This window comes from Cucurbita pepo, chromosome 4 (assembly GCF_057944985.1).
Source record: "Cucurbita pepo subsp. pepo isolate OVF chromosome 4, ASM5794498v1, whole genome shotgun sequence".
In the NCBI taxonomy this organism is placed as follows: domain Eukaryota; kingdom Viridiplantae; phylum Streptophyta; class Magnoliopsida; order Cucurbitales; family Cucurbitaceae; genus Cucurbita; species Cucurbita pepo.
This window is the reverse complement of record NC_141801.1, coordinates 11,396,354-11,420,682: the sequence shown is the minus strand read 5'-3', so window position 1 is coordinate 11,420,682 and position 24,329 is coordinate 11,396,354. Positions and strand designations below refer to the sequence as shown.

Sequence of the window (24,329 nt, the reverse complement as noted above, 5' to 3'; positions counted from 1 at the left end):
TCAAAATATTAGTATCTTAACACTTTTTTTTCTAGAAATTGGAATGGAGATCTAAACTTTATTCTTAATTGATTGAATTAAACTAAGGAGATAATTTGAAAATTAATTCAAATTTGTATGTTAACCTTTTTTTTTTCTCGATTAATATGAAATAATTATTTATTTTCTTCCATTAATATATTATTCACAAATAAACATGGCATATTAATGGGTACATTAACTCCAAAAAATTAAACCACCCATGGTCTAATATTTAATTCAATATTTATTCCGAAGTCGTGGATTATGATTCAACACGTGGCAAGATCTCAAGGCAGGGTGCAGGAATGAGATGAAAAAGCGTGTTAGAGAATAATTCCCATTTTAACCTCAACGCAGTACAAATTCTTACAATTCCGTATTTTTCTGACAGCAAAGATTGTAAGAGACAGTTTTAGAAGAAGAAAAAGATGAAAAATAATATTTAAAAACCAGTGGTTTAAGCTCTGTGAGGCCACCATATAGAGAGCTTCACATTTTCGACTTTGCTTTGGTCGCAGGCTATCCTCCAATCGACCTTTCTTCTCTCTTTCTCGATTCATTTTGAGGTATATCAAGTTCTATGATCTTTTATTTGATTCTTATTTTGTGTTTTTCATCTCAGTTCGAAATGTGGATGCGGTTTTGTTTGTGTTGCATTGAATCGTGCTCTACTTGATTAGATCTTTCTATTCAATCAAGTTTTTGTTTGCTTTTACTAATGTATACTTGTTACTACACATTTTTGGCTTAGGTTTAGTGCAGTTTAAGTCGTTCAGTTCGACTCTGGCCTCTCTGAGCTTATTGGCGTTTCATTCTGTGTTTTTAATGACAGTAAATGTGTATTTGTTGATGAATTCAAGCCGTATCACTAGTAACAATTGAGAGAATATTGCTTATGGATATGACATTCATTATGATTCTTGACTAGCCTGATGGATGTTTGAATGGTTCCTTTGAATTGGCAGATCAATTGATGGATAATGCTATTAATTAATTATGTAGGTTTATGAATGATGCAATGTGTTATAAGACATTTCTATGAATCTTTTTTTGTTTATGTAAGTGGAACCATATCAAGTTGCTGAGTTTGCTGCTGCTTTGTTAACAGTGAGGGAGAGAGAATGTCAGGTGGGGGTACACAGAACAGCCTTAGAAAAGCTCTGGGAGCTCTGAAGGATACTACCACAGTTTCATTAGCTAAAGTTAACAGTGATTATAAGGTAACTCTATAAGTTCTACTCTCGATGCATCCCAATAGACTGGATCTATCTCATGTTCTTGGCGCGATGATAAATTCAGGAATTAGACATTGCTATAATTAAGGCAACAAATCATGTTGAACGCCCTGCAAAGGAAAAACATATTCGTGGTGTGTTCCTTGATGCCCTTACCAAGATATTCATTTTCTTGTTCAATTGAACGTGTCAAATCCTCATCTGAACTTTACATTTTTACTTGATAATCTGTTTCTTCTATCTGGTATTGTAGGATAATAGTCATCATAATACGAAAATAAGATAATTTTGTCTTCTTAAAAGAATTAGATGGTTTTGGACTTTGCAGCTATATTCGCGGATATTTCAGCTACCATGCCTAGAGCTGATGTTGCATATTGCATCCAAGCTTTGGCAAGGCGATTATCCAAGACTCATAATTGGGCAGTAAGTCTTCATGTTTTGCCGTCATAAACATTACAAATCAGTATTCTTTGCAAATCAACTGCTATCACATAAGCTATATACCTTCCTGCTTCGAAGTTCTACTAGAACATTCAATCTCTCTGTAGATTTTTGAGCTTATTATCATCTGTATTATTGCGCAAGTTAATGGGATTTGAGTGCTGGTAAATGTTACATTTGACATTGCGGTCTATCATACTTCAATTCTGTCAACTCTTATCAAAATCTTGGGAAAGTAAGATTAATAAGAACTTCTGTCTGTTGTAGACGTGAAATTGATGGTGTTAAAACCAAGGGTTCCTGTGACTGGGGATGATAAGCATTTATCTTGCAACTTAAACAAACCTGTAACATTACTATAGAAACTGTTGTGAAGAATGGTGTTAGACTGATTTATGTACTCTAGGCAAATAGTATTTGCAGACTACAGTTTTTCCATCTTAATGTAAGACGTGATATATTTAAAATTTAGATGGCTTGGGTTTAGATTTCATCTCCAATTAAGATTTGTAGTGCTTATTAAATTTGTTTAACGAACTATGATTTCACTGTGTAGGTTGCATTAAAAACTTTGGTTGTTATCCATCGTGCTTTACGGGAAATGGACCCCACATTTCGTGAAGAACTCATTAACTATGGCAGGAGAAGAAACCACATGCTTAATTTAGCTCATTTTAAAGACGATTCCAGTGCTAAGGGTACCTTCTCTGAGGCTTTAGAATTGAAAAAGACAATTTAAGGAGAATAAAAATCTCAATCTAAAACATTTCATGTGCTGCATGTAGCTTGGGATTATTCTGCTTGGGTACGTTCGTATGCCTTATTTTTGGAGGAGAGGTTGGAATGTTTCCGTGTACTGAAGTACGATGTCGAGGCAGATAGTGTGGTAAGAAAATACTTTCTTTCTTGAACCTCATCTTGTGTTTGGAGAGTATAAGGCGTAAGAAGTCTCCTTGAGAGGCCCATCACCAATTCACTACATCTACTTGCTGTTTGGGTTTCATACAATTGAGAATACTGTTTCAGCTACATTTTGGTAGTAATTTTATGGGTAATGGTGCAGAGAACCAAAGATCTAGATACTGCCGAGTTGCTTGAGCAGATGCCAGCATTACAAGAGCTTCTGTATCGCGTACTTGGTTGTCAGGTAGACATATTTATGTCCCAAGGACTAGGTTTTTATTCCTGAAAATATTATGTGGTATTGCTTCATTTATAATAGAAAAACATTCAGGATTTTTCCTTATTTATTGTGGAATAACGTTCAACTTTTCTGCAGCCACAAGGAGCTGCAGTTCATAATTTTGTAATTCAGCTAGCCCTTTCATTGGTAGGAACCTCTTACAATCTTTCATGTACAGTGAAAGATCTTTACTCCTTTGTGGGATCGATTCTCATCATCCATGTCTTCTATCTTTTTGTAGGTTGCTTCTGAAAGCGTCAAAATTTATCAGGCCATCAGTGATGGTACTGCCAATTTAGTTGACAAGGTAAGAACTGATCTGTTTATCAGATAAGCTTATTGTAAATGCAAAAACTGAAACTAACATGGTCTTAATATTCAGTTTTTTGAGATGCAACCCCAAGATGCAATGAAAGCCCTGGATATATACAGGAGGGCTGGCCAGCAGGTATTGGCACCATAATTGCCATTTTCATCAACTTGTAGTACTGCTCAGGATAAGAGTTGAATAGACATGGTCGTAATTTTCTCCATTTTTGCAGGCAGAAAGGCTCTCTGAATTCTATGAAGTTTGTAAAAGTCTCTATATTGGGCGTGGCGAGAAGTTTATAAAGATTGAACAGGTAGTCCCTCCTCCCCATCTTTCCATAAAAAGAAAAGACTAATTTTCGTGTTTTGTGTGCTCATTTTGAAGCCTCCTGCATCATTTTTTCAAGCCATGGAAGATTATGTACGAGAAGCTCCACGAGTTTCGGCAGCTCGTAAGGATCAGGTAGTGCCTTTTTTCTTTTTCTACTTCTCTTTTATTCATTGTTTTTTATGCTTTCCCAAATTGTTTGTTCTTCACGCTCTCATATAATCGGTTAACACCAAGATATTCTATGAAAAACACCTGAACTCTTTTTGGTACACATCATAATAAGCAGACTGCTGGTAATAAAGTAGCTGCCCCTAAAGAAGTTCTGGCTGTTGAGGACAAGAAGGAACCAGAAGTGCAAACGGAACAACCAGTGGCACCTCCACCAGCTGCGTCTCCGCCACCCCCTGAACCAGTGAAAGTAGAACCAGTCGTGACTGAACAACCTGATTTGTTGGTAAGCTTCTATTGTTAGTGAGTCTACTCCTAATATTAGTAGATTATGACATGATCGTGATTCTTAAGTGGTTACTAATTTACTTAAAATAATTTGACCAATTGTTTTCTTAAAATAAATTACAAAAATGATTTATTTTGAATTCTTAAAATTATTTTTTGTATTGAGCAAAAAATCAACGGCTAAAAGTGAACCTATATATTATTTTTGTCATTTGTTCTTATATAATATTCTTTCTTAAAACGGAGTTTTTTTAAAAACTTATTTTAATGCTTAAAAGAAATCATATAGTCTTCAGATCTCCTGAAGTAAATATGGTCGGTATTCTGAACTTTTCAAATAAACAGATACTGAAGTTTCCCTATTATTATAAGTGTAGCTGTTTCTTTACGAAATTAGTATGTAGTCATATGATTATTCTAGAAATACGTTTTTGGGACAATTATCTGTTTTTGGTCAGGGTTTGAATGATCCTGTAGCTGAGACCACTTCCAATTTAGATGAGAAGAATTCTTTGGCGTTGGCTGTTGTCCCAGTTGGTAGTTCTCTTCTTTCTTTCTGCATTTTTCTTCAAATTTCAATAGCAAGCAATAGAAAACAATTCAATATGTGAAGTTGATATTTAGAATTTAGTAAAGAAAAGGGGAGCAATACTTTAGGCTTTTGTGTAGTAATTGGAATAACCAAACACGAGGAGTCGGCTCACTGTACTTGTACTGCCTGTGATCACAGCCGACCAACAAACCAGTTCTGTTCCAAGCCAAGTTAATGGTACTACAACTACAGGCTGGGAATTGGCACTTGTTACGGCACCAAGCGCAAATGAAAGTGTAGCTGCTACAAGCAAATTGGTACTTATCTTTATTCTATATACTCACTCATTAGACATTAGATTTTGCATTCATATTGGATGTATACACAATAGCGATGTAATCAGTACCATCGCCCAGACTTGTATTCTAGCATTTCATCTTAGATATGTCCAGGAGACCATTAGTCTTCTACTGTTCTATCTCCTAAACAACATCCCGTTCCCTCTTTGCCCAAATTTATGATATTCTGATAATGCTTTGAACTGATTGGCAAAGGCCGGAGGGTTGGACTTGCTTACATTAGACAGCTTATATGATGATGCAATCAGAAGAAATAATCAGAACGTGAGTTACAATCCATGGGAACCAGTTCCAATACCCGGTACCATGATGCAACAGCCAATCCATGATCCCTTTTTCTCCTCAACTGGGGTGACTGCACCTCATTCAGTACAAATGGCAGCCATGGCCAACCAGCAGCAAGCTTTCATATTTCAACAGCAGCAGCAGATGATGATGATGGCACCTTCACAACAGTCGAATCCTTTCGGAAATCCTCACGGGACCAATGCCTACCACTACAATCCGGGTATGCCTGTTCACGCTTCCAATCCTTTTACTGGTCTCATTTAAAATCATCCAAAGAAAACTCTGATAGAAATGTTAATGATCATGACTTCTTCAAATGGGGGGCTGCTAAATCTGGTGTATACAGATGTACAATATCTTGTGTATGAGTAGAAGTTAAGTTAGCTAAGGTGAGATTCTTTTGATCATAATTAGTGAGACAGGCTTTTGATTGATTATTTGTGTCATGAAAGATGGTAATAAGGTCTTAGATACTTGGAAGAATTGCTGGCAACATGCTTCACTATTGTGAATGATTAGGCAGGCAATTCCAAGTTTTTTTTCCCTCTCTTTAAACAGTTTGTCCTTTCTGTCTTATTCATTTCTTCCTTAATGGATCATAGGAATCTGTAAAATCTATCTTTAGCAAATTTATGTAAAACCAACCTCGATATTTATCCTTCAGGAATTGTTGTGGTTGTTATCATTTACTTCCGAATATTCTCATACTGTTTCTGCTAATCCTACCCTATGCTTAAGAGATGATTACTCAATTTCGGACATCCCTCGGCAACAACATGAGCATTCTTCAAATTCTTATGACTAATGCCCCATACATATTCGAATTAGATAGCAACAATAATCAATTTTAGTTCAAACGGTTTCTCAAATGGCTTGTAGAGGAACCATTCCTTCTTTGACCCATTCGATATGTGCAATTCCTTTTTCCTGTCTTGCAACACTTCTCCCGGTCTCGGTTTGAGTTTAGAGAAAGGAACCGACTTTTACTTTTGACTACTAGATTCATATGAGAGAACACCACGCAGAATTAATAAACCACGAAACCTCTCTTTGGATTCCATGCAATTCCTCATAAGACATCATAAGCATTTCTTGTTCCATGTACTGTCAAGGGACTTAGCAACTCATCTGGCAGATCTTCTCCATAAATATGGATCTTATTTGACACAATATCTACCGGAATAGATCTGAAAATATTATTCAACAATACAAATACAGAGTTAAAAATGAGAAATAGAATTGGGACCGAAGGTTCAATCTTCATATTGATATTCACAATATTTAAATAAGATACAAGCTACTAACTAATACCTACAAATAAGGAAAATATCAACTAACTAAGGAAAATATCAACTAACTAAATCTTAACTACAAATAAGGAAAATATCAACTAGTAAAATATCAACTAACTAAATCTTGAGAATAAAATAAAATATACTACTCATCTTCAGATCATTCAGATGAGCTCAATTGATCATTAGTTTTCTTCGGTTCCTCCTGGAGTTGAGAAAGTCATGATTCCAATTCAGCCACTTTGTTAGGCCCTTTACTCTTCTTTTGACAATGTGGACGAACATCTAATAGAAGAGTTTTGTTTCCAGTTGCATGATGAGAATAACCAGAATCGACAATTCATTCTTCATTGTAGTCTATAAAGGCATGAGCATCTGTTGAGACATCATCTTGATGTACAGCTGAAGTCACGTTTGTTGGCTGGTCAAGAACCTCAATAGTTAAACAGGGTTCCCAAAATGGATCTGAAGAATTTTTACTTTCATGTCCAGCATTTGCTTCTAATTCTTGCATTTTGACTCGGCAATTTGACTTAATATGGCCTGGCTTTCCGCAACGATCACACACCACTTTCACTCGACAATCTCGTTTGAAATGGCTAGGTTTTCCACACTTGTAACAAATTTTAAATGGCTTCTTTGACGACCCCTCACTTATGAATTGATTCACGTTGCTTGATGAAGGCTTTGAATGAAAATTTTGTCTCCTTTGACCTTTGACATACAACACATCTTCTGACTTTGGAGAAAGCTCGTTGCGGCTAGTAATTTGCTTAATCAAAGCTTCCTGATTAGAAAGCAAATTCTCCAATTCAATAACTGTAGGCTGATTTGCCAACCTTTGTATTGAGGAAATCAAGGGCATAAAGTCTTTTCGTAATCCACGAATAATATAACGCCGTAATTTAGCATCAGTCACTGGCTCCTCAGCATCTAATTCTGAAATCTCATAACACAGATTTTTCACTCTAAAAAAATATTCTTCAACAGAAAAATTACCTTGAGTTACCACAGCTAGTTCATTCTCTAGAAATTGCAATCGAGCTGTCTTTTTCTGAGTGAACAACTTTTGAAGTGTTTCCCACACTTGCTTTGGTGACTTTAAATCACGAATATGATCAATATATTCCTTGCTGATCAAAGTTCGCAAGATAAATAAAGCTTTTCCACATTTGATCTTCCATTTTCGTCGTAATTCAGCATTCTGGGGAGTATTTGCTGGAATTTCTGTGTCATCACCTTCAATTAAATCCCACAAATCTTGTCCCTGTAGATAAGCTTCCATACATAACTTCCAATAATTATAATTATTGTCATAATTATTGTCAATAAGCTTTTCCATAACTATAACCATAGAAACACTCCCAACATTCATCTGGTTGAGTAATAATGTCAACCCTTGGTTACTAACTTGGCTTTGATACCTACACAATATATACCACTAAAAGATGTGAATAGATTTGAAATATTATTACTCAATACAGAGTTAAGAATGAGAAATAGAGTTGGGATCAAAGTCAATACAAGGAATGAGAAATAGAATTGAGATCGAAGTCAATACAAGGAATGAGATATAGAATTGGGATCGAAGTCAATACAAGGAATGAGATATAGAATTGGGATCGAAGTCAATACAGAGTTAAGAATGAGAAATAGAATTGGGATCGAAAGTTCAATTTCATTAGTCATATTGACAACATTTAAATAGACTAACTAGATGATAAAATAAAATATATTATTAATCAAATGAAAAAAAATATTATATCTAAATATATTCCATAACTAATATATTCTCCTAATATTAGGAATATATAAGATATATTTCTTAACTAATTCAAACCATCACTAGTTATACTAAATTCTGGCATTATTCCAAATATTAACGGATTACGAACGACATTATTTTAAATATTAATGGATTACGAATATATAAGATATATTCCATAATTAATTCAAATTATAATAAGTTGCACTAAATTCTGTCATTATTTGCCACTGACATGAACTTGGAAAAGTATTCTGTCACTCCATCGCCCGACTTCATCTCAATTCCTTCAAACTTGTTCTTCATCGCATCCCATATTTCTGTGACAAATTATTATCATCAACATGCTTCAATGATCGTAGTGAACATCAATCCGTGGAGTTGTTGGCTGTCTAAACCTTCCTTCGTTCTTATTTCCTTCTGTGATCAGTTTCTTGCTGTTGCAGAATTTGAAAGACTGCTGCTTTGAAAATCAGACTCCGCAGAGGCTCTGGTACCGGATTGTTGAGAACACTAATGAATTTGCTCCACAACACTGTGCTTTTTTGAAGATGTTAAGTTTTCAAATAATATAAATCTGCACCCATAGTTGAAGAAAGACAAAAAAAAATAGCAACCCACTCTAGCTACAATTCAGCTAAGTGGTAACTGAAACTTAGAATCAAAATAATATATCCCTAATATATATATATATATGTTTTTAAAAATACATTAAAAAAATTGTGGTAAAAGGGTTTCGACCAAAATAGTATTTAAATTTAATTAGTGAGGACTAAATTTAAAATTTGTAAAGAGTAGAAAGTAAATTGGATAAATTTAAAATTAAAAAAAAAAAAAACAAAAAAAACAAACTATTGGAAGAGAAACAATATTTTAATGTAAAATTAATTTTTAAAGTGAGTAAATGCAGTGGAGGGCATATCGGTAATTAACGGGCGTATCAGGAAGTCGACGTGGCAAAATCCAGGTGGACTAGCCGTGCAAATTTGGTGTGGTAGGGGTGGTTTATTGGAGAAAAGTTCTAGTATTAAAGCCACGTCAGCATCTTTTTATATATGGACTTCGTATGTGGGTCCACCAACATTAAAAAAAAAAAAAAAAAAAAAAAAAACTATTTATAAACTAAAATATATATGTTAACGAAGTACCAGAAATTTCAGATTCGGCACCGCGGGGAAATAGGCGCTTGAAAGAGTTTGGAAACATAGAGATCAAAACAGAATTACAAGATAGAGAGATACAGTGCCGAAAAACGGAGAACGAAGGAACTAGACGAGCTTCACCGCCATTTCCAAAGCTCTCCGGATGCTCTCTTTCTGCCTCTCTTTTAATTTCGTTCAGTAACTATCCGGACGAACAAAACCTGTGAGTAACCATGTCTTGGTTGTTTAAGTCTTTTCAAGCAAGCGATGATGATATATCCGCCGAGTCGCCGTTGAACAGTTCGTTGTCGTCGTCGGAATGTGTCCATTTCACCACTGCCGATCCTTCTGTTAAGGACGACTTCACCGCGCTTGGTGAGACGCTGAGCCGTCAGCTACGTGGCCTCTCCAACTTTCTCTCTTCACAACCATCGCCAGCGGTGATTGTTGCTGCTGATTCTTCCGAATCGAGTTCAGATTCTTCGTCGCTTTCTCAAAAGCTTCAAGGAATTCGCAATGATCTCGCAGAGATAAACGGTGGCTTGAGAAACGGCTTCTCGATGCTTTCTGTTCGTAGCAACAAGGCTGTTGGAGAGATTTGTAGGTTTGCTACTAACTTGCTGCAATTTCAGAGTCGTTCTGATGATGATGAAGAAGATGAGGAATTCGAAGACGAGTGTGTTGATGATACGCCAGGAATTACGGATGAGGTTTTAAATTTTGTTAACGATATTTCTTTGCGGCCAGAGTACTGGACCGACTTTCCCTTGGCGCTTGTTGATACAGGTAACTGCAAGTTTTTTGCTATTCATATTTGTGATAAAACATATGTTCGGTATTTAATCATTGGCCAATGAATTTAGCATAAATAGAGATTAGGATAAAAACATTGTGCCTGCAAATTGCACACAATGTTCTTAAACTAGAGCCAGAAGTGATCATTATTCATTAGAATGCTTCGGTGCCGCTAGCGATAGTATTCTGCATTTTTTCTCCTCAATCGTCTGTGTTTTCTTTTCCTTTTTCTTTTATTATTTTTTCTCTGAGAATTAATTCACATGTTATGAAGCCTAATGTACCAATATAATTTTGTTGGATGCTGAAATCGATCTAGTATTTGAGAGATTAGGCAGGTTGAAATCTATATATCTCGCAACTAGAGACTTGGACATACTTCCTTCAACAATAAATCAAGATCAAGAACTAAACCTGAAAAGAGAAAGCAAAGCTATATATTCTTTTCTCCATCTCTTCAGCTGATTGCTTTAATGCATGGAAAATATATGTTCCAAATTGGTGTTCGCCTGTTCTCTTTTTAGAGAGAAGTAGCGTGGGGCGTTGGTTTCTTCTAGATGAAGAATACCTGTTATCCAAGTATTCTTCCATCTTATCAGGAGCTTATCCAAATATATTTCTGACCATAACCATTTAAAGATCATATAGAAACTAACACTTTCTCCATATATGTTCTTTTATTCAATATGGTATCAAATATGTCAAGTATGTGTCAATCCGAGTGTAGCTTAGAGGATAGGACACAATTATCATCTCAAATATTGATGATTCTACTTTCTTCTCCATTACTATTGAGCTCAAGGAAAAAAAAAGTAGGTCAAGTATGTCTTGTTTCACTTGGTCCTAGGGTAGACGACAAGCAGTCGTCTGAATTTGGTTGTGTACACTACAAGAATTGGTTGCAGGATGGATTAAGATAATTACGAATGTAACTAAGATCGTTTACCATCTTCTGTTAATGAGAATATTCCAAGTGATGATGACACTTTGATGTATACTGATTTCGGAGAGGTAGTTGGGGCATATTCCTACTCAGCTTACTCCGAAAATCCAGGCTGTATTTTCTGTCATCTCCCCCCTCAATAACAAATAGACAAGAAAATTTGGAGAACCTTTGTAGAAAATAATAAATAAAAATTCTAACTCTTTGGTGCTTCTCCAAGAAGCACATGTACTTGTTTCTTTGCAAGTTGGTAATAGCATGTCCTTGGTTGTGGCGTAAAATCTTCAGGTGCTATTTGCTTTATTGCTTTTTGTTTCTCATTTAATGTTTTGGTATAGCCTGAGGACGTAGATACCTGATACCTCTCGTATGATTGAGCTTTTGCTAAATTAGAATTACATCCACCATAACGAAGGTGCAACTCAACCTTTATGTTAATTGGAATTGCTAATTAGGTTAGCAAAATCCATTCATATTTCCAACTCAAATTTTCTTTAACTCTTTTTTCGGAGTCCGGCCACGAGGTCTGATAAGTATGAATCATAGTTCTAATATTTTTTATAATAGTTTGGAATCTATTTCATATATTCTGTGCTCCAGATACTAGCCTAGACTGAATATCCAAGGAGATAAAATCATCTTGATCAAGATGACCGACTTCTTCTCTGTCGTATCCATAGGATCAATTCTAACAAGTCACACACTCATATTCCGGAAATACAGAAAAAAAGAAATTCCACGATCGAACTACCAAAAAAGAGTGGGCTAAAAAGCGGAAACCTACATAACGATAATTATTGAGAAGTTAAATTTCACATTGAGCACTTTGGATACGTAAGTCGGTTTATATGCTTTAATTTTCATTCACTATTAGCATAATGCATTGATTAGCTTTATTGCAGATTTTGAAATGTCTGACGTTCAAAGAATACACACTTCAACTGTTGAGCAATTGATTCCAAATATCTCAGCTCTTAAAATACAGCTTCAGAGTTCCATGAGCAATGAACGTTTCTGGATGATTTATTTTATATTGTTGCTTCCAAGATTCAACAAAGATGATTTCGAGCTTTTAGAAACCTCTGAGGTAAGATTTATTTCCCTTTTAAAATGTCACATTCTTCATTTTTTAGGTTGTTTGCAGATTATTATGAGTGATGCTTGCTGTTGCATTAAAGCCTAACTGGAATTGCTTTAGGATTTTTTTAATCATAAATTGATTTGGTTGCATTGACTTTTTTTTTCTTCATAATTTTGGGTCTTCCTCTTCTGAGCTAGGAATCATCTTGTGGCTTTCTGTCTGACCTTTCTATCCCTGTCCTGCAAGTTGGACGCCTTTACACATTTTTTGTTTTCAATATTTGCGTTCTGTGTGTTTAATGCATTTCAAGCTCATTGTCTGCTGACTGTTATGCTTACTATTAATATGTTATTAACTTTCCCCTCTTTTCTTTCCATTAATATAGTGCATGCTAGAATTGTACGGTCTTTTCATGCTATATTAATGCTAGATAATTTATATAACTTTGACGCATTCCAGTCCTTTATTTGCTTCAAATTGAATATTGTTGGATATTGTCTGCGAATTGAATATTGATATGTATGCCAACGTATTTGTGATGGTTAGATCACCATAATCAAATTGCACCCACACGTGAGAGATCATAATGATGAGCCAAATTGAATTGATCCAAATTTAATGGTTAGGTTCGACCTTTTTGCTCTGTTGGTCTGATTTAGTTCAAATGTTTACAGAACTGATGATAATGTTTGGCTTTTTGCATAAGAAAAATGAATAACGAAACTGTCCATTTATTTGGGATATATATTTAGAACTTTCTCTAAGAACATAGATATGTTGAAGATTAATATCATACAAATTTCAGTTTACTTAAAGGAACCGCATAGTGGAACTGAAAAAAATTGACCAGTTGGATTCAATCAATTTATAGACTTGTTTGTGGTAAAATTCAGATGTAGTTTTCAGAAAAGTACCAAGGACGTAGGTTCAAATCGATTTGGTCAAGTCCAAATTGAACTGATGAACGCCTCTAGTTTTTCACTTTTCATCACATGCTTCTGTAGCTGTTTTTGTGATCTATGACGAGACTAACTTGATTACATAGAATTAGTAGGTTGACTTTAAACATAACTTTCAATTTTATTAGAGAGCGACAACCTTAATTCCACTAATCCAGAGTCTCTTCTGTTTCTGTTGCGATCTTATGCCTTTTTTTTTTTCCGTTTCAGTTGGGTTCTTCTTTGCCTGTCTATAACGTTTAAGTAATTAACTTTGACCGAATGCATGATTGCAAATAACTCAAATTCCCACAATGAATATCTCTATTAACATGACTTTTACTTGAAGTTTCTGATTAATAGTGTGACATCTTTGTTCTTTTTTGGTAGATTGTCGAAGCAAGAAACCTACTTCTGGATAAATTTCAAAGAAAAGAGAAATCACAGGTGAACTCTGAGGATACTTGTGATAACAACAATTTAGTTTGTGGCACTCAAATGGGAAATATGCCATCTGAGGAAAAGGAAAAATCGACTCAAACCACTGAGGGAGGCGAAGGATTGGAAATTATGGATGGAGAGGAAGAGAATACCAATCACCAGTTGAAAATGGCAGATTCAAAAACGTCTGCCGATGTCAAAGAATGGAGTGGTCTTGAAGGTACAATATCATTCAGTGAAATAGAGGATTATGGGACCGATTTGTCTGGAAAGTTCTCTGTAATAACCCCCCCAAGGACTTCTTCATCAACCGAGTCCAGTGATTGGGTTCATCTGCATGAAAATGCAGGCTCGAAGCTGGATCAGCAGCAGAGAACATGGAAGCAGGACACAGAGTCAGACGGTGGGGATTCAAGTGATTGGTTTAATGTGGATGAATTTGACTAAAAAGGTGGACGTAACCTCGTATTTCCCCAACCTCAACCCCCACTATTTTCCCCCCCAAAAAGTTCGAGTTTAATAAAAACGAAAAAACCCTTAGTTTGCCCTCTAGAGTAGAGTAGTTTCAAAGGAATAGGTCTTATTTATCTTCCACTTAGTTTCTTTCAAGGATAAATTTTGTGCATATGTTCTCTTCAGAAGGTGTTGAGATTCTAGTAGAGAATTTCACTCATTGTTATTCCCTCAATTGAACATTCCAAACTAATTCTCTAGATGAGGTCGCTGATTTACGTTTTGGTTTAAAACTAGGCTTACAGTATCCATTTATTATTGCAATTTTTTTTTCACTTCTTAAAAAGTGCCTTTAAAATCTTGGCGATAAAGGGTCGAGATTAAATTGTAATTAAATGTCCTCTAAGAATTTCATCTCAAGGGTAGACAAGGTGTGTGTATAGTGGATATAGACTTGCGTATCTTACCGACATATGCCACAACTTGTGCTAGCCACGAGGAGTTGATGCTTCCAGCGCCTGCGCCAATAGGCAAAGGTTGGATGAAAGTGGATCGAATTGACTCTAATCTGTACAGTAAATTTTGCTGAACAAGATTTGAACTGTATATATTTTAGTGTACGACTACGATACCGTAAAGGCACATGTTCTTGAACAAGTGATAAATAGGTCACTTAGCTGCGTTTTGTGCATTCGTTTAATTGAAGCAGGACGGCAGTAGAGGTCCTTCGCAGAAAAATACTAGCACAATATACAGGACGATCGTGAAAATGAGCAACAACGAACATCTGCAGGATAAAAGCAAACTGATTATTGTTTTCTTTGTTTCTATACGTTCAAAATAATAGTACGGTATGGGCAGAAGAGTGGAGACCATGATGTGTTGTGCCTATTTCCTAGCTCAAAAGAATTTTTGGGTTCCACATGAAAGTGCCAGGGGGAGTCAGTAGGGACCAAACTCCGATGACAATGACGGGACAAGATAATGCGCAAGTAAAATGATTTTTAGGGACATTGCGTTATCTTCCATCCAACTGCCACAAATTGCTGTCTCACAGCTCACTCTCTAATGAAATTGATTGAAGTTGAAATTGAAACCAATTATTATTGATAACAGAGAAGTACAAGTTAAGGGAGATTGGACAGCTTCCGCCTCCCCTTAAGCCTCAAACTATAACAAACCAAAAGCATATCCCTTGGCTACTCTGCTATAGCTATGCACGTACATACTTATTATTTTCCACCACTGTTTTTCTCTTTTCATCATAGATATTAATAATCTAATAAGTAGTTTTCATGAGTTTTAATCAAACCTATTGCACATGACCATAACTTTTTTTAATGAGCATTTGAAGGATAGTAGAGAGTTACCAAGTTACTCACAAAATTGTTAGGTAAAAATCAAATTTAGGATGAATGGAATTGACCTTTCAAGTTGAAACTTTCACCCTGAGAAATTTCAACATCATCTTTGTCATTTCTAAGATTTTAAGTAATTCTTGTGGTAGATTGCATCTGAGTCATTCAATCAAACTTTGATTAAGTTCGAAGGGTAGAATGACTTAATTTAGAACAAGAATCCAAATCTTGATTCTAACTCTTTAATTTTAAAAAGTAATTTAATTCTAGTCTTATCTTTGAATTGATCCAACTTTGGTATAAAGAATGTAATTTAATTCTAGTCTTATCTTTGAATTGATCCAACTTTGGTATAAAGAATGTTAATTTATTGATTCAAGAGTTATTGGTCGAATAAAAAGGATTGGAGTGAGATTATGATTACTCTTTTCACTACCTACAAAGGATCACAATTGGTTGGGCAAATTTTTTTAATTACTAGTTAAAATAAATCAACCACTTATTATCAATAACTAACAAAGAATATATTAAAAAGATGAAACTTACATTAACCAATCATCAATTTAAGTTTTTAAATTTAGTGATGATTTGATGACATTCATACCTATTCTGAGGCAGTTGGCTGGAAGGACAAGTTTTTTTAATTACTAGTTGAAATAAATCAACTTCTTAACAACTGACAGAGAATATATTAAAAAGATGAAATTTACATTAACCTATCATTAATTTAAGTTTTTGAATAAATTTTTAATTTAGTGATGATTCGATAATAGTCATACCTATTATGAGGCAAATTACCCAACTTAATAAGCCTATCATGATTCTACAATTAGAAGGAAAACATGGTCAAAAGCAGAAACCAATGAAGTCTGAATTCAATTTAAGGCAAGACATGAAAGCAGACGGTCATTATCTATGTACTGCATGGAGTGACTACCGAAATAGCCTTATAAACTTATACCTATAATTCGCACTAATAATTTCTTAATTATGTAAGTTGAACAAAATATGAGAATTTTGTCAAAGATACTTACGTGAGTTTAAGGTTTCTCCACCACAAGGTATTTCTGTAGCGACGTGATTGTCTTCTAAATCGAACAGCATTTCCTTGAATATTTGTAGTTTTATCCACCAGCAAAGCCAAGCGGTCACCTCTCTCCAACACTTTCTCAATATTATCCATCATTACACCCCTCACCTGTAATCACATACAAATGTTTGATGAATTTCTATTCCGGTATAATTTATGTATGCTGAAACCAAATACCGACCCAATGTGAACAAGTTTGCTTTAAATACAGTTATTTTAACCATAACATAGTTCTTTTTATCCTATACTGAGTGATGAAACTGAAATGCTAACATAATAATCTGTATCAGGCTCACGTAGATTGATAGTGGTTGTAAGAGAAGAATGTATATCAAAACCGCACCCACAGAGACCATCAGATGTTAATATTCTTATCCATCAACAAATTATTTCTTTAACGTACTCTAATCCTAATTAAATCCATTGCAAAGGATCAATGGTAATAAACAGTAACGATTGATAGCTGGATTCTGGAAAGCACAGAGAGTTACTGTTAGATCAAACGGAATTTGAGAGCTTAACAAACAATTTTCTGAACTTGCCCGACTCAGTTCACCTAACGGTTTAGCCTATTGGCATTTGAATCATTAGGAATATTCTTATCCACCATCGAAGCCTTTCTTTTATGTACTATGAATTATATAGATAATCAAATCCATTGCTAGAGCCGGTAAATATCAGTAACGATTATTAGATAAATTTTGGAAACTAGGAACCAGTATTTCAAATGATCGATAAGATCAACAACTTAGTTGACCAAAAGAGTTTATAAGATAATTTTGAACTTGCCTGACTCATTTCACCTTTTAAGCGGTTTAGCCTATCTGCATTTGGATCATTTGAAAAATGGTCCATCTGTTGGCTAAGAATCCTTGAAAATTCATCGTTCATTGCATATGCAGGAGCTGAAAGAATTGTACGAGCGTAGGTCTTTACAAATCTATGATGAATATCTTCGAGAAATGCAAAAGGAATTCTCCCTGCACAAATATTGAAAGAAGTTTAACTATCATCGGTTAATGAGAATACTCATCTCCGATCAAGGTGACGATGAAACTACGAACTTGGAGAAGAGTTAGATATAGACAATATGAATGCTACTGAAGCAGTCATTTTATACAGGTGAAGAAAATTTCCATTACAAACAAGTAGACTCAAATTGAGACAAATCAACAAGAACTAAAGCAGCGATATTGCAGTAACAGCAAGTACTGTTTAAAAGAAATTGGTTCAATGTTCATAAGCTTAGAGTTCGAAATTTTGAACGAAGTATGATTTGGTTGCATTCTGTTTCAAGGAACTAAACTATCAAACGGAAACCAAACAGAAAATGCACTTTCGCGCAGAAGTTTTCAATCAAAATTGCAATGCAACCTCGAAACCTCGTCGACTAACTTTTTCTTGCAATTCACCATCAAATCCGAGTGACAAAAAAAATGATTATATAGGAAACTATATGTAACGGGACCAATTCTTTACCTCCTCAACATTTATATGGCCTAAAGAGTAAAGTTGAGAGCGCTAATCAAGAAATGATTTAAAACAAATCCGTCCGAGCAAACAGTTACTTCTGTCCTCAAGAACAATAAAATTCGGTCAAAAAATTACAACACAAACAGAGAACCGACCGAATTTTCGGTTTAGCAGCCGATAGAATTGTGTTTTACGCTCGTGACAACGGCATCTACCGTTCTTACGCATCCACTTGGTTGGAACACATAGAATGAGGAAAACAATAAAGTCATCACAAATTTTCCCGCAGTTTCCGATCTACAAAGTTCGTTTGAAATCGAATGGATAGAAATCGATGCAAAGTGCTCAGAATCACTTATCAAAACGATAACATTGCAAGAACTATTGGAAAAAGATTTTCAGAACGCGTTTTCAGTCCTCAAGTCTCACTAAGAAGACCTATTGTTATCTCTATTAGGAACCGTACAACGACGGCTCGTGGATACGAATTTCGAACTAAGTTGCAGAAAACCTCGAAAGATTAAATCATCACTTACTTCCGGATGCTTCGTCGGCCATGCAAAGAACGGTAAGGCCATCGGTCCTCTTGACGTGAAAGATGTAGCGATCGTGAGAAAATGACGCATTGCTATCATCGTCTCCCTGCTTCATTTTCTCCATAATCTGCCTCGCAATGACGCTCGCATTCGTCTGTGTAAAGCTAAACTCCGCCAAAACAACGTGTCCTCTGGCCACCATTCCATAAAGAATCGCCATCGCTCCTCTTAACAACTAAAAACCTATTAGTATCAAGACCTCATTTACAAGAAAAGAGGAGGAGCTCGGAGGCCAGAGGCATCTGGATTTGCAAACCGGAGTTAATTTCACAGATATCGTTGCAGCGGAAGGAGAAGAATGAAAGATTTCTGTTCTTTCCCGAGGCGGAGATTTAAGTGTCGTAGTGCAAAGCCAATGGCATTACGCGATGCCATCCGTGCCTACCCCGAATTTGGCGGGAAAAACTTGCGTTTGTAAATCAGCGGGTAGAATCGTGGTCGGTAGCTGTGTAATTTAAATTTTATAATGATTTAATTTTTTAATTTTAGTACATATTACTGTAAATCTGTTAAAAAAAAATATTATTTTAAAAGGTTTTTTCTAAAAAAATATAATAATAATAACACTTTCGATCTAAAACTACTGTAAAAATATTTTTTTTTTAGATATTTAAAAAATTTAAAGATATTATTAAAGCTTTTCAAATTTGAGTGATTTTTTTAGGTTAGTTGTAAAGTTCAAATGTATTTTTATTAATTTAGCATTTTTATTAAAATTAGACCGACCACTCAAAGGTAAGGTCCAAATTTTCAGAAAAAAAATTCATGCCTCGTTAATTATTAATTGACTTATGAAAATATCATAGTATTATTTATTAGCAAAGTAGCACCACACACGGGCTATTCAAATGGAATTAATTCGACTTACTACATGTTATGAGTCGATTTCGTTAGTGGATTTGAACCTATCCAAGTTGGGTAGGCCTACCTATACCGAAAGAGAATGAAGGTTATTCAAAAACTTGTGAGACCGAATTGAGCATCTCAATTGATTACTTATAAGGAAAATACACTCATAATCGACCAATGAGCCCAAGTTAAAGGCTTGTCAAAGATTTGTAAGACCGACATGAGCGTCTCAATTGATTATTCATAAAGAAAAGACGCCCTGAATCGATTGATGAGCCCAGGTCGAAGGCTCGTCAAAGGTCTGTAGGATCAAAGTGAGCATCTCAATTGATTACTCATATGGAAAATACGCCCCGAATAGACCAATGAGCCCAAGTTGAAGGCTTGTGAGACCAAATTGAGCACTCTCAATTGATTACTCATAAGAAAAATACACTCTGAATCAATCGATGAGCCCAAGTCGAAGGCTCATCAAAGGTTTGTGGGACCGAATTGAGCATCTCAATTGATTACTCATAAGGAAAATACATCACGAGTCCATGGATGAGCCCAGGTCGAGGCATCCAATATCCCATTGCTAACAAAGTTGACCCCTTACACTATTATGACGTTGTTGATGGGACGAGGAGAGTTCACTCTCCATTCAATGAGTGCAATCTAACTTAGAACACAACTCCACTTTGTGTTTTATAACAACTCAAGTATCATATTAATGTTAAAGATCTCATTTATGCAACGAAACTCGAGTCAGAACCTTCAAACTCAACCCCAATAAAACTGAACATTTCACCTCGAAACACTTTATTTTAAAAGACATGTCAAACACGTACTCAACTATAGGCCCTATACTTCAAACCATTTTAACAATCTACCATCTTTTGAGTTAGCTGGTTCTTCACAAGTAGTCGTACTATTATCATACGTTCTGTATCTGCCACTTTCCCAACAAGTACCAAATGGCTCTCCATCCCACACATTTGAATTCAAAAAATAAGTGAACGTTCATGAATCATATCTAAGGCTTCCATCTCTCATCTTTCATCTTTCGTCTTAAAGTTCTTTGTTCATATTTGACAATATATTCTTTCTTCAAAAACATATCTATCGTTCACTAAAACAATTCAATCGATAGTTTTTTTCTTTAAAAAAAAAAACATGTGTTATATATATTATATTTCTTGTAATTGATTAATTTAATTTTGATTCAATATAGTATTATAGTAAAAAATATAAATTAGTCTTACCTTGAAGAGTTTCTAAATACGTTTCAAAAGTATTCTGAATTACGCAATCGAGTACAAAGTAAATTTTAAAAGTTACCTTTTTCTTTTTTTATAAAAGAAATTAAAAAGGTACTTTTAAACGTGAATTTAAAAATAAAAAATAATAAGTTTAAAGGGGAGAGACATGGTGGGGTCCACGGAATGTGTGGTAGAAATCAACTGATGTACTTTCACACAAGTGGGCGTTCATAAAAGGAAGAAGAGCCACTCGATCGTAGATCTCCGTCCTGCATCCACAGCCATCAGTAGGAAAGAAGAAATGTTACTCTACGCGACACCGCACACAACAAAAACCCATTAATAGCTCTGCCATCCCCTTCCCATGCAAAGTCAGGAAACAGCTCTGATTTTGTGTCGTCTCATTTTTCTGAATAATTAGCCAATATAGCCAATTTTTATTAATTACCAACCTCTTGAAGCATCAATATCTCCCTCCATATATACTATATTATATTATATTATATTATATATATCAAAAAGTTCCCTTACATTATTGCCTTCCTTTAAAAGTAAATTGAGATGCTTCTAATTATAGACGCCTTAAATTATTACAAACTACGTCAATTTCATAAAATGTTTATAAAACAGTAAGTATAATATTATTATAGAATAAAAAATTGAATTTATCAACCTAGTATATTAGTAATAACTCCAATCATTTGGTATATATATATTATATATATGTATATATTTTTGTGTGTTAAACAAAATTTTAGAGTTAGTTAAGAAATTATATTTAAAAATTAAATGAGTAAATTAAATAAAATAAGATAAAATGGGAAGGAGAAGATATTGGAGAGGAAAGAAAGAAAGAAGCAATCACATCAATGATGAGGACAGCAAAATCACGGATCTCACAAGGTTACAAAAAACCATACAGCTTGATCTCTTTTAACCTCATTCCACCCATGGCTCACACACCTTTCCTTCACCATCCACCCACATGCCCCTCCCTCTCTCTCTCTCTCTCTCTCTCTCTCTCTCTCTCTCTCTCTCTCTCTCTCTCTCTCTCTCTCTCTCTCTCTCTCTCTCTCTCCCTCTCCTCTCCTCCCTTCTCTCTCCTCTCGTCCTTCACACCAACACTTTCCACTGTACACTCACGTTAATTCAAATAGTATCAGAGTGAGACACCAAATGATGTGCATCGAGAACGCTGGCTCCCAAAGGAGGTAAGAGTGTGGCAACCTCTCCCTAACATGCAAGCTTTAAAATCGTGAAGGTGACGGCGATACGTAACTAGTCAAAGCAGACAATATCGGCTAGCGATGGGTTTGAGTTGTTACATTCTCCCTCTCCCGTCCTTCCTTTATGCAACTCTTTTTTGCTCGGTTTACAAATGAAAATAATGCATCGCCATAGAGGCCTTCAATTTGGTATTTATTATTTCAAAAGTTTCAATACATCGCCATAGAGTCGTTCAATTTGGTATCTATTATTTCAAAAGTTTCAATTTGATCTGTCTATCATTTGTCGTTTACATGTTTTCTCTTATTTTTACTTAGCTCTAAACCCTAATACAATAAATTATTATTTCAAAACGTGATAATTTATTACTCAATACAATAATAGTCAAATAATTTATAAGATTTGATCCAACTATAAATATCTAATTGTATAATAGCTCAAGCCTAAAACTATCAAATATGGTCTTCTTTGCACTTTCCATTTAAAGGCTTCCCCTCATGGTTTTAAAACGCGTATGCTATAGAGAGATTTTCATACTCTTATAATGAATGACTCGTTTTTTCTCTCCAACCAATGTGAGATCTCACAATCCAACTTCGATGGGTTTGGACGATTACAAATTGAACATAATTCAACTCATTGGAATCTTTTCCATCCACGTAGTAAGTTAACGAAAATAAAAATGACATTTGTATCGAGACGAAGCGTTAAAGACGTCGGGATTTGAGGTAAAAAATGAAGGATATTATAGATATGTGGAGACATTGGTTGTTGTAATATACATCTTTGTGGTGTGACCTGTTGTTGTAGCTACCATGCATGGGCACCCCCACATGCCTGCTAGCTGTATGCTATCTCTCAAATCCCTCTCGCTTCTTTGTTTTCGTGTTCCAATTAGGCAAACGGGCAAACAGATTGACACAACAAACGCTAGCTACCTGCCTACCTACATCTATAGCGAACTACAAGAAACGCCGTTGGAATCAGCGGTTTAAGCTTTGAGCTGAACAATTATTGTTCTTCAGAAATTCCCATGCAAAATTATGAAGGAATCGGCGTGAATGAGCTGGTTCACATTAATTGCTACCTTTTTAATTATTTCGCAAAAATCCACACTCTATTTATTATTCGCTCTCAATTGTTCAACTTTCAGTATCATTTTGTTTTTTTTTTTTTTTTTTTATTATTGAAATGTGCAGTGTTCATAGATTTGTATTATCGAGGACCCCATTGCTTAATCATTGCAGGGATAGAGGGTTTCTATTCTCATAATTGAAATGAATTAGGATCCCATTAATCTCTATTAAGAAGATAAAATCGGAAGGAGTAGAGAAAATAGATCGAGATAATGTTTGGGTGCTACAATGTTGAAGTAACTTATAGACATCTAATAGTCTAATCCGAGCGCTAACAGATGTTGTCTGTTTTGACCTGTTAAGTATTATCTTCGGCTTCATAGTAGGGAGTGGTTTCTAGACTCTTATAAGAAATGTTTTGTTTCTCTCTGGACTTTAAAATCCACCTCCTTCATGGTTCAATGTCTTCGCTAGCACACCGCTCGAAACTTGGCTCTGATACCACTTGTAATCGTTATAGTCCATTACATATCGTCATCAGCCTCATGGTTTTAAAACGTGTTTATTAGAGAGAGATTTTCACACCCTTATAAGAAACGTTTTGTTTTCCCTCTTCGACCTATGTGAGATCTCAATTCATCTCCCTTGCGGGCCCCATACCCTCCACTGGCACACTTTTCGGTGTCTGGCTCTAATACTATTTTTAACCGCTCAAGCCCACCGCTAGCAGATATTGTTCACTTTGGGCCCATTACGTGTCGCTCACAGTTTTTTTAAAATGTGTCTACTAAGGAGAGGTTTCCACACCCTTATAAGAAATGTTTTGTTTCCCTCTCGAACTGATGTTGGACCACACACGATAGATTGATCTCTTCTTTGATGAATTATGGGAGAAAAAATCTGATTGTTTTTTTTCAATTTGTTGAAAATTACTAACCCTAGTTTTGGTATTTTGATTATTATTCCGATCTTCCGAGAGAGAGAGGCAAGAAAAATTACCAACTTGACCTTTGTAGGAATAATCCATAATAATGAATTTGAGATATTATCACAAACAAAAGAAATGAGATGTTCCTAATCTTACTTCACCCTTTCATTTAAAGAAAGAAATGATTCCAAAGAATCAACCTTTCGTTTAGTTGTTGATTCGTAGATAAAAAGATTCATTTCGTTGGTAAAAAACAGACAATACAATCCATAGATATTTTATTTTCGATTTATGCGAATGGAATAGAATTTTACAAATGGATAAAAGTGGATAGGTAATGAAATTGGAAGTGCCAATGCCAACTAGGAAGATGTCCTTTAGATCATGGTTGGCAATAGCCCCATGTTCACGTGATTTGTTTTTAGGGCTCTTTTGTTTTCTTCTTTTCCTTACTATTCCTATATAACCCCACCCTTCCTTCCC

General features: G+C 35.2%; 3 protein-coding genes across 6 annotated transcripts; 2 read left to right on the top strand and 1 right to left on the bottom strand.

Annotated features, from left to right (window-relative positions):
• Window positions 1-405: 405 nt before the first annotated feature.
• LOC111794005 (putative clathrin assembly protein At5g35200) lies at window positions 406-5,858 on the top strand. 4 transcript variants are annotated; one of them, XM_087122869.1, is made up of 17 exons: window positions 406-587; window positions 773-1,019; window positions 1,130-1,241; window positions 1,321-1,390; window positions 1,585-1,682; window positions 2,257-2,398; window positions 2,486-2,586; window positions 2,764-2,847; window positions 2,980-3,030; window positions 3,125-3,190; window positions 3,266-3,331; window positions 3,426-3,506; window positions 3,578-3,655; window positions 3,807-3,977; window positions 4,438-4,516; window positions 4,710-4,828; window positions 5,066-5,858. In XM_087122869.1, the coding sequence occupies exons 3-17, from the start codon at window positions 1,143-1,145 to the stop codon at window positions 5,420-5,422; spliced, it is 1,662 nt and encodes a 553-aa protein (XP_086978995.1). In that variant the 5' UTR covers window positions 406-587; window positions 773-1,019; window positions 1,130-1,142; the 3' UTR covers window positions 5,423-5,858. The 4 variants fall into 4 exon arrangements, with proteins under 4 accessions (XP_086978995.1, XP_086978994.1, XP_023531874.2 ...); XM_087122868.1 differs by lacking the exon at window positions 773-1,019; XM_023676106.2 differs by lacking the exon at window positions 773-1,019 and having other exon boundaries at window positions 407-587; window positions 3,810-3,977.
• A 3,500-nt stretch (window positions 5,859-9,358) lies between these two features.
• Window positions 9,359-14,343, top strand: LOC111793348 (BSD domain-containing protein). Its single transcript, XM_023675193.2, has 3 exons — window positions 9,359-10,143; window positions 11,998-12,182; window positions 13,505-14,343. The coding sequence occupies exons 1-3, from the start codon at window positions 9,591-9,593 to the stop codon at window positions 14,000-14,002; spliced, it is 1,236 nt and encodes a 411-aa protein (XP_023530961.2). The 5' UTR covers window positions 9,359-9,590; the 3' UTR covers window positions 14,003-14,343.
• On the bottom strand, window positions 13,506-18,946 carry LOC111792154 (vesicle-associated membrane protein 711-like). Its single transcript, XM_087123461.1, has 5 exons — window positions 18,466-18,946; window positions 17,246-17,436; window positions 16,401-16,564; window positions 14,476-14,795; window positions 13,506-13,912 (listed from the first exon to the last, which is right to left on the bottom strand). Exons 1-4 carry the CDS (start codon window positions 18,683-18,685, stop codon window positions 14,705-14,707), a joined length of 666 nt encoding a protein of 221 aa, XP_086979587.1. The 5' UTR covers window positions 18,686-18,946; the 3' UTR covers window positions 13,506-13,912; window positions 14,476-14,704.
• Between the last annotated feature and the right edge of the window lie 5,383 nt (window positions 18,947-24,329).